We start from the raw sequence: 19,302 nt of genomic DNA, 5'->3' as shown, positions 1-19,302 counted from the left end.
CACACTGGGCGTCGAGCTCGAGCCTCTGCCCCAACCCTGCTGAAGGGACAGAGCTGTCCTTGTCAACCTCTGTCTGACTTATCTCCTCAAAACAACCTAATCCTGTTGGTTCCCTGTGCAGGGTGAGTCTAAGGTACCAAGGGGACTTAGCCTTGGCAGGTCAGGCCAGGGACCCGGCAGGTCTGGACTTCATACTTTAAGCTGTAATCAGAAGCCCAGCTGAAACTTAGCCGAGGGACACAGACAGCCTGGGCCTGGGGGTCCTCACTCAACAGTAGACCTTTCTATCGTCACTGACCAGCCGCAGCTCCCGGCTGCTTGCTTTGGGAGAGACGAGCTGCTCAGGAAGGGCAACCTCAGTCGAGCCGTAAGACGAGTCAATGAGACATTGACTAATTTGTCATTCCAGGAACTATCATTGGTCCTCTGAGGAGGAGGGTACGGGGGTTGGTGGGGCGTTTGGCTTCCCTCTGACCCTGACTTGAACACCCGGGGTTCCCGTCTTAGTTGTAGCCTGCTGTTTGTCTTCTCCACGGCCTGTTCACACTAGCTCTCCTCTCCACCAAGACGGCCAAGTTCTTCCCAAGCAGCTGGCCTGCCGTGAACCAGCCTCAGCGGGTCTCCCTAACAGTCCCTCGGCCTGCAGTCTGTGCAGTGTGTCTGGAGGGTGTAGCTCGGGTGTTGGCTTTATCCACCAACATCGTCCCTTCCAATCCCACAGCCTCGCTCTGGTCTTCCCCACAGCACACACCTTTCCAGAACCATCTCGGACTGGCTCCTGTCCCCTCCATTTGGCAGTGACCCCTCTATGCCCACCTTGTTCTGTAGCAGAAGAGGCTGCAGTACCTGAAGCTTCGGAAACAGTGCTGAGAGCACCAGAGATGGGTCCTCCCTCCCTGGGCCCTCGCATCTGAAATACAAAGGGCAGCAGAGGCCACTCGGTTGCTGGTGGCTGTGTCCTCTGCACCCAGTGCTTAAGATACTCACAGGTAGTGTGAGCGAGCCCCACCCTGCCCCTGTCACTGACTGGACTGGCGACCTCTAGCCAGTTAGCTGGCCCCAACACTCACCAGCCATTGAGGGTCAGGTGCCGTCATTTAGCTTTAATACAAATGGGAGTGAGTCTCACCCCCTGAAGTCAGCCACCTCTTCCAAAGAGGCCTGTTTACCTGGAGGAGGAACAGTGGCTGTAGCCGGAGGTGAGGGGTGGACGTGGGAGCAGGGCCAAGCGGGAGGCAGGGGTGAGGGGAGCAGTGGTCCCCCTGGAGGCTGCTGGTGGTTCCAGCCATCTCTTCCCACACCTTGCACTGAAGAGACGCTGCCCACGGCCGGCCGAGCGCAGGATGGAATGAACTCTGGCTGAGGCTCGATGAAACAGACCTTTCCCGAAGCTTCTTAGGAGTGCAGACAGAGACACAGCTCCGTATATACAAACTTTACATAAAATAAATAAGGAGCTGCCATCCATCTGGGCTGGTGTCGCCCTGGGCTCCTCCGTTTGGTCAGAAGCTGTTCCTGGACATCAGCCACAGAACCCTTCAGGCCCCGAGCATTTAAAGCCCCATGGGCCCGAGGAGTCCACCCCAGTCCCAGCACCTCCCTGGCGAGTAGACCCAGAGCCCCTGTGGCCCTGAAGCCCCTCATCCTGAAGGTCTCAGGGCGGGGAGCACCGTGGGCCTCTCCCCGCTGCGGTCCCTCCTGTGTGGGCACAGCCCAGCCGCGGGTCCTTGCTCGGGTCAGGGCCGGGCCCCCTGCTCCATTTGCTGGTGTTGGCTGCGCACAGCGAACCTGTTGACGTGCACAGGTATGGGCACGACGATCTTGGGGTTCCTGACAGGCTCCCCGGAACGGCTGCTCACGTTGCCAGCTTTGATGCGCTTCCACTTGGCCCGGCGGTTCTGAAACCAGATCTTGACCTGCACCTCGCTCAGCTTGAGGGCGTGGGCGATCTGGGAGCGCTCCGTCAGGCTCAGGTACTTCTTGCAGTGGAACTCCTTCTCCAGTTCCAGGAGCTGCTCGCTGGTGAAGGCCGTGCGGCGCCGGCGGCTTTTTCCCCCAGGGGCGCTGACCCCTGTGGTCACTGGTGTCCCCTCCTCAGCTCCAGTCCCCAGGCTTCCCTTTAGCTTCGGTTTAGGTCCCAGAAGAGCCCCAGGGCCCCCTGCAGAACTGTCCAGGAAACTGTCGTCCTCGCTGTCGCCGCCTGAGCCCTCTTCCTCCTGCTCGCTGCCTGCTGGGTCTCCCGCCGGGGCCTCCAGCTTCTCCTCATCTGAGCTGTACACCTTCCCCTCTGCTGTGGGGAGCGGGAAACCAATGGATGGGGAGGGAGCGGGCAGGGAAGACAGGGTGGAGGGGGCAACGGGACCGCGGCCAGGAATGGGGGGGGGCAGCGGCAAGAAACGAGGCGGCATGGAAAGGAAGAGGTGGCAGGAGAGGGGACAGGCACATCCAGGTGGGGAGCGGGAAGAGGGTTAGGGGAGACAACGGGAAGAAAGGTATTAACCAGCTCGACGTCACCACAGGAAGGGGGACAGGCAATGGAGTGGACAGTAGCCCCCGGACTTTCCCACCACCCCATCTCATTCTATACCAGCAACCCAACTCTCCAAGCCCAGGACCAAGGGCCCAGTGTCCCTCCTACACCGGGCCCCAGGACAAAGCCGGGGGACACTGACTTGGATTTCCAATGTGGGAGGAGAGGAGCCTGCTGCTCCCCCAGGAGTCCTCATCCCGCCCAGCTGCAGGAACTGTCCCAGAATTTCCCTCTGTGCAGAGCTAGGTCACAGACCCTCACACACCTCTGGACGGATCTTCAGGCTTATCTGCTCCTCCCCACACCCTCCTTAAATATGGGTCCAAGACACTCCAAGGACCTGGGAACTGGAGGTCTCAAGCCCCCTTCCCAATTCCTATCCAGACTGCCCAGCCAGGACAGGGGCTCCCAGCCACATGCCATTTCCTTGTCTGTGCCCAACCTTCCTCCCTGTTACTCAGCCCCATCCCCTGGTGGTCCTTATCCTTAATTCCAAAGTGACGGAATTGCTTTCCCACCTCCCCTCTCTGCTGGCCAATGCAGACAGCAGCTCCTGCTAAAGCTCAGAATCCCCAGGACCAGAGTCTGACACTGGCCGAGGGCTGGAGGGAATGTGGGGACAGAAGTGAAACGGGAAAAACAGGGAAGGAACTGTGCAGAAGGAATTCTGACTCGTTTAGTAGATGAGTGATTACTTATGATCACAGACATACAAACGTTTAATCCACACATAATTCTGAAATCTAACTCCACCTTTGGTTTTAATCTACCCACTGATGTGTTTGTCAGGACTACAATGAACGTTGTCAGTGCTTGAGTTTCCCAAACTCCCTCGTTCTCTGCCCAACAACAGAAAGTCAAAAGACGATCATCCGCTAGGGAAGAAGAAGGGCCCATGGACGACCTGTGAGCCACGTGAAGGTGGGCACTCGGGATGTCACTTACCACACACCCCCTCCAAGCCTGCTTGGAGTTCAGAATGCAGCTTGGCTAAATCCAGGGTGCAATGAGGGGCAGGGACACTGCCCAGACACCTCCTGCTGGCAGGCAGGGCTGGTCCTGGGTGTGGTCCCTCCCCACCTGCCTGAGGCCCAGAAGCTTCCAGAGGCTTCCAGAGCTGACCTGCTGATCCCTTGCTGCTGATGTGCACACCTGCTGCTCAAGGGCCACGGTGATATTCTCCCTAGAGGCCAGGATCATCTGGCCCTGTTACTACACACCCCAACCTGCTTTGTCTCTCTCCCTTCCTCCCCTTTGTCCCGTTCCTGAGTTGACCAGCCACAGTTCAGGCTCAGCCCTGCATTTCCAGAGCCCTGCCCTGATGTGGTGGGGGTGCTGGCCACCGGCCACAGGCTTCCCAACACCCACCTCGTCTCCTCGCTGGCCACCTGTTTTACTTCCTGTGAGATCTTCAGCCTGGGCTCCCTCCTCCCCCTCACTGAGGGCTCTTCCCCGCACTATTGTCCATTCCCACACAACCCAGTCCTCCCCATCTCTGTGGCACTCCATCCTCCTGCCTTCAAACCAGGTCTGCGGCTGCCCTTCACTCATCTCATGGAGCACATCCACTCACAAATCCACCTTTCAAATACGCCCAGAGCTGGACCTCTCCTCCCTGTTGCCTCTGGTCCAAGTCACCACCACCTAGACCGTCAGTGTCCTCTTCTCCTCGCTGGCTTCCATCCTCCTGGACCTCAGCACTGGCTGCTTCCCCGCTCCTCCACTGAGAGCTTCCTGAACATTCCCTTAGGATTCAGACCCCTGACATTCTGATGTCCCCTCTGTGACCTACCTGTCACTATGGTACATGCCACCACCTTTATTCATCCACCCCTCTGGCTGCCGCTCCCTATTAGAATATGAGCTTTGAGGAATTCTGATGTTTTATTCACTGTATCATGAGCATCTTACAGTGATCTGCACTGAGTAGGCGCTCAGTAGTCAGCTAAATAAGAGAAACGATATCCAGCATCCAGGTGTGTGCTCGCCCCTCTCCATCTCTCTTTCCATCTCCGCTGCTTCCTCTGCCATGCCTCTCCATCACCTCAGCTCCGTGCCATCAGACACACCCATAAATACCCTACCCACTGCCCAGCTGGCCTCCGGCCTCCCTCACATTCGCAGAGGAAGCCCACAGGATCCCAGGAACCTACTGGGTGCTGAAAACAGTGAAGGACAATCCCACAGCATCATCAAGTCCTCTGACTTTGATTCTTAAAACATACCTTGCGTTCAATAATAACAGAACGAAGGATGAAAGGTCACAAAAACTCAGCCCAGCAAGACGATCTTAAACAGTGCTGAAAAGGCAGCAACTGGATTTCAGGGCTTGAAGGATGGAACCCTTCTGTACAGCACCAAGCACCCAAGGGACGTCCCATAAATCTAAGCTGATGATGACTGAGAGGAGGCTCCCAGTTCTGGACCCGGCAGAGCCCTCCTGAGATCACCTCATCCATCCCTCTGTCTTCAGACATCGGCAAAATCAAGCCCCCACCAGGAGGCTACCCTCAGTGCTGCTTTTAAGGCCTTCCAAGGAGCACAAGTTCACAGTCTCTCCTTCTCCATCCCGGGGGACGCAGAGCGGCAGGGGCAGGAGTGTCTCTGCTCCTTTATGATCATGACATTGAGGACTCAGATAAGGACTGGAGGAACGAGTGGGGGAGGGGCGATGGGCACCACCGAGAGAGGAAAGCACAGCCACAAGTCTCAGCGGAGCAGCGTCGGGACAATGAGTGAGCCCGGCCAGGAGTGGGAGAGAGGAGGAAAGGCCAAGCAAGGCAGAAGAGCCTGGGGAGAGGTGGGTGGAGATGGCCTGAAAAAAATGCCGAACCAGACAAGAGACGGCCGAAAAGTTTCAAGAACCGAGAGAAAGGAGAGGAGGTGAGTGCTGGAGGAGGGAAAGCAAGGGTGCTTTTAAAAAAATACCCCACTTTCTCACCCAGAGAGAAATTGCTGCATTTGGAGCCAAGCAAGATGTTCTGGCCCTGCACTTGCTCTTTGCTCCACCAGCAGGGGGAGCTGCAGAACCCCCACAGCCAAAGCCCAGGGTGTGGCCCCGGAACCACTGAGCAAAGGGAGACCCTTCACAAGGCAGCAAGCCTAACAGCTGAAGAAGACATGCCAACTGCTTCCTGTGTGGGGGGTGGGGTGGGTAGGTGTGGGTGGATATGGTACTGGAAATTGAACCCAGGCATGCTTTACCCGTGAGCCACACCTGCAGTTCTTTCCATTTTTTATTTTGAGACAGGGTCTTGCTAAGTTGTTCAGGGCCTCACTAAGTTGCTGAGGCTGGCCTTGAACTTGAGATCTTCCTGCCTTCACCTCCTGAGCCGGTAGGATTACATGTGAGTGTCACCTTGCTCGGCCAAATCATTTTATCTGATTCATGACAAATATTAGTAGTAAAAAGGTCAAACAAAACTAAAATGTCACTTAAATTTTTGTTATTGATTAAAAACTGACAGAAGTAGCAAACCTTTCTGAGAAAATTTATGTTTACAAAATTTGATTTACAGTACTTAGATTTGGTAGATAAAATATCCATAAAAGCAAATTTCCAATTGCAGATGTGGTTACTGGTTGATATGAACAACAACAAAAAAATACTTGATAGGCAAAAGAAGACTTTTCATTGAAAATTTTACATGGCAAATAATCATTCTGATAACACCGTCAGCAAAATGAAAATCTTAAAACTGAGAACCATTTGACTGTGCTAGGTAAGTAGCCAAACAGGCAGAAAGGTCCTGTCCTTTGTGTGTGGGAATATCACTGGTAGCAAGGTTGAGTGTGCTGGGTTCCCCTTGTAAGTCTAGCGCCTGCAGGAAAGCATGGTCTCTGGGCAGGGGAATGGCTGGGACAGGCAGGAGACAGGCAGGGTTCATGATGCTATGATCGGAGGGACAGATATCACAATGTGTGACTCGTAACTGCTCACAGAGTTCATGCCAGGAGCATGAATCCCACTCAAGAGCCTTGCTCAGGCTTCAGGGTGAGTCTGCAAAGGTGGCTTCCCAGAGGAAGGCCAGTGGCCCAGGGACACAGAGCTCCACCTTGGGGTCAGGTCAGGCTGGGGAAGAGACTGAGGGCCACAGACTCCATGGAAGGTATTCCCCCCCAGAAAGAGAACACAGCACCACACTCACACTGAGAAGAAGGGAGTCCTGTGGTCACAGACACCAAAGATGACAGAAAGCCACCGAGGGAGTAAAGGGTCACTTTAGACTCCTGGCCCCAGGAACCCAGCTGGCCCCTGTGCTGTCCCTCATTTATCCAGCCACCGACCCCTGCTCTGTTATCACTTACAGAAAATCAACTGGCTTTACTACTGGTAGATGTCCCTCATGTGACTCTTCTATTTCAAAAAACAGCTTAACAGCCCACCTCATTCCCAGGACAGTGAGCATCCTCCTGATCCTCCAGGCCCACCTCTCCTTTCCCCATGGTGTCAAAGGTGGGAGAAGGGCTGTAAACAGAGCTCAGTGGCACAGCACTTGCCTAGTGTGCTAGAGGCCCTGGTGCCATCCCGTGGCACCACCCCCCAAAAAAGGTGGGAGAAAACACAGGTCCTCTGCCATCTCCCCAAAGAGGTGTAGCTGTGATAAGTCCCAGCTCTGGAGGATCAGTCCATCGCCACGCCCAGTGCACGAGGCTCTGTTCTGAGACAGATCGTTCTCCCATCACTGGTGGCCACCAGCACACTTCCAGTGTGGCCTGCACCCATTAAGGCCACACCCTCCTCTAACTTCAGGTGCATAAGGAACAGCCCTCCACTTTCTCCTCTCTCTGTGGCTCTTCAGCACTCTTTTTTTTTTTTTTTAAATGTGTGGATCTAGTGATGTATAATGTATAAACTGGAAAGTGCACAATTTTTTTTTTGAGAGAGAGAGAATTTTAATATTTATTTTTTAGTTTTCGGCGGACACAACATCTTTGTTTGTATGTGGTGCTGAGTCGAACCCGGGCCGCACGCATGCCAGGCGAGCGCACTACCACTTGAGCCACATCCCCAGCCCCCTCTTCAGCACTCTTTACTCCAGATACACACAAGGGTTTTCTCTCCATCGCTGCCTTCCAGAGCCCCCCCCCCCCCCCCCCCCGGTTCACGAGAAGCTCAGGGCTCCTTTCATGGCAGGCTGACCTGGCCCCGGTCAAGAGCACCTTGCATGGCCTAACCTTTCTTTTCTTTTTTTATATTTTTCTTTAGTTGTAGGTGGACACAATATCTTAATTTACTTGTTTTTATGTGGTGCTGAGGATCGAACCCAGGCCTCACACATGCTAGGTGAGTGCTCTACCGCTGAGCTACAGCCCCAGCCCCCCAATCTTTCTTTTTCTTTTGATACTGGGGAACTAACCTGGAGGTGCTTAACCACTGAATGACACCCCCACCCTTTTTACTTTTTGAGACAGTGTCTCATTAAGTTGCTTAAGACCTTGCTATGTTGCTGAGGCTGGCTTTGAACTTGGGATCCTCCTGTCTCAGCCTCCTGAACTGCTGGGATTTCAGATGTGTGCCAGCCCAGCTTTAACTTTTCAAAACACATTTATTATCTCCCTTTACCCTCACTAAAGTGACTTGATCTACTGTTACTATTAGGAGGACTAGGGAGTTAGTAACCTTATTTTCAGGTGAAGAAAATGGAGATTCGAGAAGACTAAGCGATTTTCCTAAGTCCCATAGCTAGGGACACTGCACCTGATGTCCTAAATCTCCAGCCTCTTCTGTCCTTTCCAGGAGATCGCCCCCCCCCCCCCCCCCCCCGCCGCCTGCCCTTCACTTGAGGCAACAGCTCTCCCCAGACGCCTCACTAATTAAATAAGCTTCGTCTTGAATCCAAGAGTAGACCTCCTCCTTTCCCCCACCACTACAGGCTCTGGCCAGCCACCAAAGTCTCCCACTCCAGGTGCCCACAGAAGACGCCTGCAGCTGCCATAGGAAGGCCTGGCTTGCCCCCGCGGCCCCAACACAAAACCCCCACCAGGTCTGTCTCTTGATTTGTTCTGTCCTTACTGTTTGTAGGATGTCATGTTACGAGCCAATGTTCCTTTTATTTGAAAACACATTTTCTAACTTTAAAAAGAATGTGGCCAAACTATGGAAACAGTTTCGTTCGAACACCAATTTCTTGTGGCTTCTACAGTTCACTAGGGCTCTTTTCTTTCTTTTTTTAAAAAAAAAATATATATATTTTTTAGGTGTAGATGGACACAATACCCTTTATTTTATTTATTTTTATGTGGTCTGAGGATCGAACCCAGGGCCTCACACATGCTAAGCAAGCACTCTGCCACTGAGCCCCAGCCCCAGTCCAGTGGGAATCAGAGCCAAGAGCCAGCCTCACCGAGGGGTACATGTTTGTCAACTGCCTCCAACTGCATCCTCAGCGAGTTGTTCCCTGGATCCCATCACTCCTTGGAGGTGCTTAACCACTGAGTGACACCCCCACCCTTTTTACTTTTTGAGACAATGTCTCATTAAGTTGCTTAAGACCTTGCTATGTTGCTGAGGCTGGCTTTGAACTTGGGATCCTCCTGTCTCAGCCTCCTGAACTGCAACTAGTGGCACTGAGGAAGCTAAGCATCCCGAAAGAGAGCTGAGGCCGGTCTCACCCTTCTCTCTGGTGTCTGCGTCGGGCTGTTTTTCTCTGCCCAGGTCCCTCCCCACTTTTGTTCAGTGATAGCATCCTTACTTTAGGGTCCCTCTTCCTCTTCCCACCCAGGAGCTGGTGGGTCTGCCAGCTGTGACCTGGGCCTGGGACTGAACATGCTGCCTTCCTGGGGACTCCAGTCCTCCTGGGCTGATCCAACACTGCAACCCTCACTGGGTGCTCACCTGTGAACACTCAGAGCTGCCTGTGCGCTGGCCTCCCTGCCTCTCGGCCCTCGAAGGGCCTGGTCTTGAGGAGAGGGTGAAGTGAAGTCGGAGAGGGAGCGAGACAGACCCAACGGCACCGTTTGCGTTTCTGAGCCCGTGGCTCCTCCACAGTCACATGAATCCATGTCTCCTCACCTTAGTCCACATGAAGGGTGAGCTCCCATCACAAGCAGCTGAAAGGACCTAGGTGGCACGCTGTCACTGGAGCCGCCACGACCACCTGACTCCCACACTGCCCCCTCCCTCCCATAGTAACTCCTCCATGTCACCCCAAGCTAATTCCCAACACTACCACCTAAGGATCCACCAGTGTGAAGTTCACTTGGACTTTTAGGAAACTGCATATGAATTAGTTGAATCCAGTGGTGTTGCTCCTAACACAGATCAGACATATGAGCAAAGAGGAATCTTGGCGAAGAAAAAAGGAGAAATATATATTTTTCAAATAGACAGTAAGGAAGAACAGGCCCCGTGCACAGCAGAGGGGCTCTGGGCAGTTGGCGGTCTCCAGAGGACACCAGAACATGAGGCAGGAGAACCCAGAGGAAGGAGAAAGAGCCAAAGACACTGGAAATCCACCCGGATTAGACAGTAGGAGTTCTGCCCTGGCCAGCCCCATGTAACAGCTGTCGGACACCTGCACCTTCAATCCCCGCCTAGGAATGCCTGTCCCTAACGGCATCTTATCAGGCATCCCACACACCGTCCCCAGTTCACAGAGCCCTCCAGCTGAATCCTGGAGAGCTTCCCGCCTATTCATGGGCAAGGACAATAATGATAGTTTCTTGGGCACCTATTACTCTCAGGACACTGCACAAAGATCTTCTCATTTAAGCTGCAAGTCTGTGAGCAAGGCATTATTGCCCTCATTTTATTGGAGAGGACACTGGAATGACCCAGGTCAGGACTTTGCTGCAGATCACAGAGAAACAGTGGCACCGAGATCTGTGCCCTATGGGATGGGGACATAGCTCAGTGGTAGAGTGCTTGCTGAGCATGCATGAGGCCCTGGGTCCAGAGAGAGAGAGAGAGAGAGATCTGTGCCCAGCTCTCGACCAAAGCCTGTCCCTGTCTCTGCCCCGACCACACCTCTTCACTATCACTTAATGTAAACAGGCTTCTCCTAACGTCCCTCTAGCCTAACTACTGTAACACATGGAGGAAGACCAGAGGCTGGAAACCGATTCCATAGCATGACTCCCTTTTCTCACTTTCTTTCTTTATGGTACTGGGGATTGAACCCAGGGGTGCTTTACCATTGAACTACATCTCCAGCCCTTCTTATTTTTTATTCTGAGATAGGATCTTGCTAAGCTGCTAAGGTTGGCCTCAAACCTGCAATCCTCCTGCATCAGCCTCGAGAGTTGTTGGGGTCACAGGTGTGCACCACCACGCCCAGCTCAACTTCCCCTTTTCTCACTACTTCCTTCCTTACCAGCTAACCTTAGTCTCGGCTGATCCCAACCCTTTGGGCCTAGACAATATCTACTTCCACTTCTCTCCTGTTTTTCTCACTGGTTTCACATCAGAGTTGTGCACAGCCACAGCTCGGATGCCTCCCGCCCAGTCCCTGATGACAAAGCTTTCCTCACCCTAAGGCCAGACCCCAAAACACACGACCAGCCTGCCTCCTCCTCCTTCCACCAAGCACTGGGAAGCACAGAATTTCCCTGGACCTTGGCTCAGGCACCTTTTGTAAAAATAAAGAAACAATTCACGCTGAGGCCCTGGGTTTGATCACCAGCACCTCAAAGAAAAAAAGGGGGTGAGGTGGGGAGGGAGGGAGGATTCATTAATAAAGTGTCCTTACAGGTACAAACAGAACCCTGGAGCTGGAAACAACCTGTGGGGACACTAATTCAAATCCCTAATTTTCAAGATGCCGGGCTGGGACAGGTGTGACTTGGCCACGCCCACTCAGCTATGGACCTGGAGTGTCAAGGTGTGATTCTTGGAATCCTGGTAGTCCCAGCACAAAGCAATGCTTACCTTTCTCTCAGGACAACACACCTCCCTCCTCCTTTCAGCCTCTGCATCCCTCTCTCCCGGCACTCAGCACAGAGCCCCACCCTCTTGGTGACTCCCAGCATCAGCCCACCTCCTCGGCAGTTCAGCCAAGAAACCAACCAGCTCCTGGGGTCAGAGTATTTCCCAGTTCTCGCCATGCCCATGGTGTTTACATGGTGTTTCTGCTCATGACCCTGGTCCATAAGGGATCCACAGCCCTCTGCTCCACTCCTCAACAAGGACCAGCCCACCCTGCTGGCCAGGGCTGTCTCTTCCCATCACCCCTGAATTCAACCAGTGCGGCCACTCTCTGTCACGGCAAATCCAGGCATCCCTCTCCCCACCACCCTCTCTTCCAATTAGCACCCACCTGCCCAGCATTGCTCCACGCTCCTCTACCGTGGAATCTCCCCCGCGCCAGCTGGCTCTCCGTAAAGGCTTCCTACCCTTCTGCACCACTCAGAGCTCAGAGCACAGGCCGCCGGTGGCTGAGCACACCATGCAGGGACCCCTGTCCTTCAGCTGGCCTCCTCACAGGGTTGCTTCTTCCTACCCAGCCTGGGAACATCCTCATTCCCTCTAAATAAAGTTCTCTCCTCCTACCACGCCTTCCTGTCCAGGTCTCTACATTCTACTCCACTTCTCTCCCTTCTATTTCCTGATTCCAAATCAGTTTTACAGAAAAGATCCTTCCCCCAATTCCTCTCCCAAGGCAGAATTCCAGCCGACGGCTTCCTCCTGTAATGTCTATCTCCATACAGGGCACTCGGCTCCTAATGTTACGCTCCTCCTTCTTTCTAATTAAAATATGTCCCCTCATGATTCCAATTATTGCCTCTCTCCCATTATGCCCAGGACAGACTCCATGCCCATCACTCTAAGCAGAAGAACTCTCCTCCACATTATCTGAAGGATTTGTCTCCATACCTATGCTGCTGTAGAGGGCCCCTCTGTCCACTCCCCTTCTGCCCCCACCACTCCCTGCCAAGTGCCACCTTCACCATGGCACGTGGCAGCCCAGCATCCTGTCCAGTCCTCCCCTGACGGCCCTGTCACTGTGGGTCTGTCTCTCCACTAGGGGTCCTTCATTTTCTTTTTGTGCCATGAGTGCCTTTGGCCAGCAGATACAGCCCACCTGCCCTGTCTCGGGATAATGCTTTTAGGTACATAACATAAAACACACAGAATTAATAGTTGAAGTCCATTATATTATTGCAGTTATCAGACATTTAAAACTGGATTTGTGATATACTCATGTTTTTTTTTAATTGTTAATGGACCTTTATTTTTTTATTTATTGGTATGTGGTGCTGAGGATTGAACCCAGTGCCTCAAACATGCTAGGCAAGTGCTCTACCACTGAGCCACACCCCCAGCCCATACTCATGGTCTTGATTAATTTTTTTAAATAAGATCCTTCCAAAAATCATTAATTTACATGAAAACAACTGTGATTTCCCTTTTCTTTTTTTTCTTTTCTTTCTTTCTTTTTTTTTAATTTTGGGACAGCATCTTGCTAAGTTGCCAAGGCTAGCCTTGAACTTGAAATCTTCTTGTCTCAGCCTTCTGCATTGCTGGGATTATATGTGCACAATACTGTGCCCAGCTGAATCTGGAATTTCTATCAGTACCCACAGCCTCACATGTTGCTGAAATTCAGATGATTTTGGCCTACATTTATAATTAAAGAAAGACCAAATTTCAGTTAGAAGTTAATAACAATAAAGAAGTAATTTTTCTCCCACCCAGAGTTGACAGATCCTCTGACAGAGGCTCCCCAGATTCTGTTGAGATCCCTACTTTAAACACAGAATTGAAAGGGACACTAACAATCACCTGAATGAACACTTTTGCTCCAGATGAGAAATCTGAAGCCTAGAGAGGTTACAAGACTGCACCTCCCAAAGTACTCAGAACATTCTAATCCACGAATAGGCACACAATAATCTTCCCCGACTGAAATGAGTGATTTGTCAGTTACACAGCTGAGGGGTGACAAAGCTGGCTTGAGCCCATGTGTCACAGCTCCTTAGAAGGCACCCCCTCCATCCCATTAAGGCAGTATGTACTCTTCCCTATGTCTCACTGTGTGCTTCCCTCAAAAGTTCTAGAAACACCTGGTCTGGGTCTCCCTGTCACCTCCAAAAAATCTCCTCCCATGTCTAGCAACAGAAGTCTCTGGTGGCACATCCCATCATCATTTCCTGTTTTCCTGTCATAAGTAAACACCATATCTTGACATTTATAATAGATACCCATTCAGAAACCAACTACTGGTCAGCCAAATGTCCCCAGCTATAATCCCCAGCTTAAGGCAATCAGCTCTCAAAGACCATTTTCCTTGGGCGTCTGATGGTCTCCTGCGTGATAACCACTATGACTGTAATTTCTATTCAGAAATTAGCAAGTCTTCTCTGTTGATTTTTTAAGTCGTCCTCATTACCCTGATGTCTCTCGGGCTCGTCCTATGCCAGGCTCCTCTCTCCCACATCACCCCAAATGCGACTGCTTTCGTTTCTTCGCAAGCCCAGCACCCACATCATCCCTCCTGTATCCACACCACTCCCCTGACTGACAGTCTATGTGGAGCACCTACCCACCTCCCCACCCCACCCCCACCCCCCACACTTCCTAGCTTGTGTAGCCAGGCAATCCAGCCTTCTTCTCTGCAAATGAATGACTGCTCTAGATACTCCCAACTTAAAGTTTTCCCTAAACAGACAGCTTTTTTCATCACTGCCCCAGCACACAGCAGGCATCCTCTTCCTTCATCCCGGATGCTGATCTGCAGACTTGCACACAAGTCAGCTCGGATCACTCTCAGCCAGAGCTCACGCACCTTCAGACTCAGAGCACCCCCGCCCATCCCACTCAGGGCAGAGCTTTGTTCTTCCTTCCATCCAGATCTCACTGCTCTCTTCTCTCCTTCCTGCTGCATTGAGGACTCAGTCTCCAACCCCAGCCCACAGTTCCTTCCCCTGGCAGTTTCACCTAACTTTGCTCTTAGAGATCTCTAGGTGTGTTATGTTGAATATGGACACCTCCGGCCACATGCAGCTACCCAACACCTGAAACACCACTGGTCCAGACTGAGATGTATTGGGAGTCTGAAATACACACTGGATCTCGAGGACTTAGTATGAAAAGGAGATAAAATATCTCACTTTAATGCTTTTATGTTTAATGCTGAAATTATTTTGGACATATTGGGTTAAATAAGATGCATTTTTAAACTAATTTTTCCTGTTTATCTTTTTAACATGACTAATAAAAACCTTTAAATTACATATATAGCTTCTACTAGTCAGCACTATTTTGGGCTCTTCGTATTTTGTTATTTTCCTTTTCAGTGCTGGGGATGGAACTCAGGGCCTCAGGCATGCTAAGCAAAGCTCTCTACCCTCAAGCTACACCCCAGCCCTACTAACTCAGACTTTAATCTTCCCTGTCAGTTCAAAATTCTCTCCACTTTATCATTCAACTAAAAGATTTGCTCCCATTAGCCCACTGCTTCCCATGTGCCAAACCTAGAATTCTATTCAATCAACCATTCTCAATATCTTTCCACCCCGTGTTTCTATGTACCTGTTAAGAGAGCTTCCACCTCTGCAATCAAATCATAATGAAGTTCTGTTTTTTCCTTCATCAATTCTTATAGAGAGTGGTGTCTTTCTTAACTCTCAGCCAACTTAAAAAAAAAAAAAAAGTCCCTGTAACTCCCAAAGAAAAGAACTTCACTCATTCTCCAAACTGGCCTGTTGTCACTATAAGTTCACTTAAAGGGGCTGGTAATAGTAAAAGGTTAAACAAATATAAATTAATAATAATTGCAGCCCAATGTCACCATGCCCCACCAGGAGAGCAGTTACTCCTCTGTCACTTTAAAGACTGTGTTCTTTCCCCAGACTCTTCTGCTCTGGAGGTTTCAATCCCATTATTCCCAGCATACTTCATCCCAAATACTCCAGCATAATCCCAAACTGGAGGGTTGGTTTTCCCACCATTTCAATGTGGGCCATGTACCGTCACTCCCTCCCCAGATGGATTTTATGCCTAATATTTCTGGAACTGCATTCTCTTTTTGCAGCCATCTCAGGGGAAACCCACAACTGGGGAAGTGGGTGTGAGTGGATGTTTCTTCTGAAACCGGCTTCCTTGCTGCCCAGCCGGCACCTACCACGACCCACGGTGTATCTTTCTAGGCTAAGGCAGGACTCTCAAAACCCTTCCCCTGCAAGGTCTCTCTGCCACCATGTTTAATAACAGAGCCCCTGGCCCACATTCCAAGAACAACACATGGGTCTCTTTTTATTTCCAACATTTTCCTAGGATGATGATCTCCCCTTCATCATTTCTATGTAAATTCTGGTTTCCCATCACTCCAGTATCGAAAACCCTTTAAGGAAAATTACTCATAGTGTTCAAACCTTGCCCACTATTTTTTTTTCTAAGCACTCTCCACTCCTCCCAGGACAGGACTCTTCTGCACACATGCACACACACTTTTGGTTTGATGGAACTGTTTGCTTTCCATCTAGCCCTATACAGAGACCCTCTGCTGACAGACAGCCCTCTCATTTCATCATCTCTTTTGATGTCCCAGGACTCAGCTCATTTCTTCCTTCTGTCCTCTATTCTTCCCTCCTCAATATTTCTCTTTCGTTTCCCCCCTCTGCTTATTCCTCTCTATCAATACCTTGTTTGTAGCCAATATTCGATCTACGCCAAGAAAGCCCCCATTATACAAAATGGTCAAAAGAGGAACAGAGGAGACCTAAGACTGGACAAGCTGCTTGTTCTTCTCGGGCTGGGCATATTCCTCTGAGGTCGGCTCTACCTGGGCTCTCCCTCCGGCTCATCTCTTTCCTAGGTGTGTCTGCTCTGCCTCCAGATTCTGTTGTCTCCACAGCCATCTCTTTTATGACCTGTCCTCTGGTCTTTTCTGCCTTAGGACCATCCTATTCTAAGAATCCTGCTAATCCTTCCTTCTTTAGATCACCTGCTGGCTTCTACAGAACTCCCACCCTCTTATCTTGCAGACATTTCCTCTCATCTCCAGGTGTGTTCTGTCTTCTCCCTATGGTCCTTCTTGGGAGATGCTGCTCTGACTTCCTGGTATCCTCTTGGTCTAGCCAGGTATGAAAAAAGAAAACAACAGTTGAATCCTCAAAGCCCAAATGCCCAGAACCAAGAGGTAAGAGGAGGGGAAGACAGGCTCTGTGGCAGTCCTCAGAGTCTGGAGGAGTGATTAGCTCTTTGGATAAATTCAGAGAGACCCAAGAATTGCCTTTCTTGGCCAAGGATGCCTGTCTCCACTAGAATCAGCCCCCAGGAATTCTGGGGTCCTCCCTACCTGCTAAGCTGGATACAGTGAATGTTTGAGCAAAAGCAGATTTATCTGTGCTAAGGAAGTTTAGCTTCACAGTCCTACACCTACCTGTATGTTAACCTTATTTTTCTTAAATAAGGTCCACCAAATTATGTAAGCATCAGATCTCAGAACACCTGCATCTACCTGGATAGGAGAAAGCTTTTGTGGCTCCTAGGGGTTAAGGACCCCTAGCATGGACAAGAGGGTTCTAAGTGAACTGATTTTAAGTCGGGTTCCATTTCATATACTGTCTCTGCAGGGCATCCTCCCATGGAGGATCCAGGGCTCTTAGCAGCATTTCAGCCAGATTCTCAACTATGGGTCTTCAGGCCACACCCAACTCAGCCCAGCCTGTAGCCTCTTCTCCTCCCATCAGCTGGCGGTATCCCTCTACCTGGTTTCTCAAGGCTGAATTCTAAGCCTGTGGGTTCAGAATTGACCTCTAGGCTAAGCAACAGACACCGTTGAGATCCTCCCTCTGAACCTGCAGCCGCACAGTTCTTGCTGGCCATTTGTACTGGAGGTCAAACAGTCCTCTCCTCGGAAGCCAGAACAGTCCTTCTTACCAAACCGACAGCTTCCGAACATGCGCTCATCCCGGGGCCCTGCTGGTGTCCCCAGGAATCCCACCCTTGTAGCTTCTCTACTCCTGGTAGAAGAGAGAAAAGAAGGAATTCTAAGAAGGCGACAGGGCGAGGCCGGAGGCTAGAATGCTGGGAGGAAAGACACTAATTTGGAAGAGAGTGCTGAAAGTCTTTGGTGAGGCTTCCAGCAGTCTGGGGACAGGCAGAGCAGTAGGATGGGTCTGGGGACCTAGAGATCCTGTGCTTGGAACTGTATTGGAGTCGGTTCCGCAGATTCCTTGTTCGATCTGGGGGTATGGAGCTGCAGGGCTCCAGGCAGGTCCCGGGGTTCCAAGCAGGTTCGGGTCTGGGACCTCCAGGTGAACTGGCCTCCCGCCCGGTGCCCTGGTGGGCCCCAGCACTTACCCGGCAGACTTGGGAAAGTCTCTGAGAAGTGCGCAGGCGGGGGCGGCGGGGGCTCTGCCACTTTCTCCCGGGCCGGCAACAGCTCGTCGGCTTCCAGCCCGCCCTCCGGGCGTCGGCCGCCCTGCTCCGGGTTGTTTCGCGTGGCAGTGGCGGCGGCGGCGGCGGCGGCGAGCTCCGGGGGCCCGTAGAAGGCGTCGGGCGGCTCGGCGAAGCTGGGCAGCGCGGTGGTCAGCGCCACCATCGAGGGCACGGCCTGGCCCAGCCCCGCGCAGAAGGTGTTGGTAAGGCGGCCGGCGAAGGAGGCGAGCGGGGCGAGGGGCGGGAGGCCGGCGGGCAGCGGCGCCGGGGCCAGCGCCTGCGGCAGCACGAGCGGCCGGTAGGGCATGAACATGGGGTAGCCGGTGTAGAGCAAGTGGCCAGAGCGCGGCGGCGGCGGCCCGATCAGGGAGTCGATGGAGAAGGCAGTGCCCGGGACCCCGCCGCCCCCGCCGCTGGCCCCGGGAGCGCCGCCGCCTCCGGCTCTCTGCATCGCGCCCGGAGCTGCGGCCGCCCCGGGGCGCTCCCCTCCGGGCGCCGCCGTGCGCCCCGCGGCTCGGGCGCCCCGCGCGGACACGCAGGGCTCGCTCCTGGCTCCCGGGCCGAGGTGGCGGCGGGGCGCGGGCTCGGCGCAGTGTGGCTCCGGCGCCGCGCTCCCTCTCTCATAAGGAGGGAGGGGGCGGGCGGGCGGGCTGGGGGTGTCGCCCTCCGGACTCATCCATCTTCCTCAAATTACGCTTCACTTCCTCCCTCCGCCCGCCGCCGCCGCGCCCGGCTCCAGCTCCCTCCGCACAGCCGGTTCCCAGCGGCCCGGCCGGCCCGGGACCCCGCCCGCCCCCAGCGGCCCAACCAACTATTATTAATGGAGATTGATGAGGCCGGACACGCCGCTTTGTGAAAGTTTGCGGCCGACGAGAAGGCGGCGGCAGCTGCTGGGCCGGTCCCCTCCCTTCAGCCAGCCTGCCCCCCACTCAGCCCACAGGCTCGGGCTCGGCCCGGCTCGGAGGGTGAGCGGGTGGCGGCCCGGCGTGGACCGGGCAGCGGGCCCGGGCGTGGATGCGGCGCGGGCGGCAGCCAGGAAGGCGCGCCGGAGGGGCGGGCAGAGCCCCAGCGCCCACACCCCGCCGCAGCCCGCCGCCCTGCGTCGGACCCTCAGCACGTCTCCCTGCCCCCGACGCCCCTTCTCCGGGTCCAGGAGCGCAGGACCTGGTGGCCCCCAAGACCCGGCGCGCGGGCGGGACAGGACCTCTGCGGACAGAGCCGGGCTGAGGGCGGCGGGACGGCAGGGGGCGCGCTCGGCCCCAGCGACGCGCGCGCGGCTTAGGGCCACTTGTGTGGGGCCCTTTTCCTCCTCGGTCGCCTTCCCCACCCCATCGCACGCTCTCCCCCATCTTCATTCTCTAGGCATTGGCCCTTCCCCTTCTTCTCATTCTCTCCCCCGTGGCCAATTTCCCTTGGTCTCTTATTCTCGTGTCTGGGTAATTTCCTC

General features: G+C 53.2%; 1 protein-coding gene across 1 annotated transcript; it reads right to left on the bottom strand.

Annotated features, from left to right (window-relative positions):
* Positions 1–1,736: 1,736 nt before the first annotated feature.
* Gbx1 (gastrulation brain homeobox 1) lies at positions 1,737–18,531 on the bottom strand. Its single transcript, XM_027943291.2, has 3 exons — positions 18,360–18,531; positions 17,778–18,317; positions 1,737–2,290 (listed from the first exon to the last, which is right to left on the bottom strand). Exons 1-3 carry the CDS (start codon positions 18,529–18,531, stop codon positions 1,737–1,739), a joined length of 1,266 nt encoding a protein of 421 aa, XP_027799092.1.
* Positions 18,532–19,302: the final 771 nt, after the last annotated feature.

The sequence above is a fragment of the Marmota flaviventris genome, chromosome 1 (assembly GCF_047511675.1).
Source record: "Marmota flaviventris isolate mMarFla1 chromosome 1, mMarFla1.hap1, whole genome shotgun sequence".
NCBI classification, from domain to species: domain Eukaryota; kingdom Metazoa; phylum Chordata; class Mammalia; order Rodentia; family Sciuridae; genus Marmota; species Marmota flaviventris.
The sequence above is the reverse complement of the archived record's forward strand: the minus strand, read 5'-3'. Positions and strand labels throughout refer to the sequence as shown.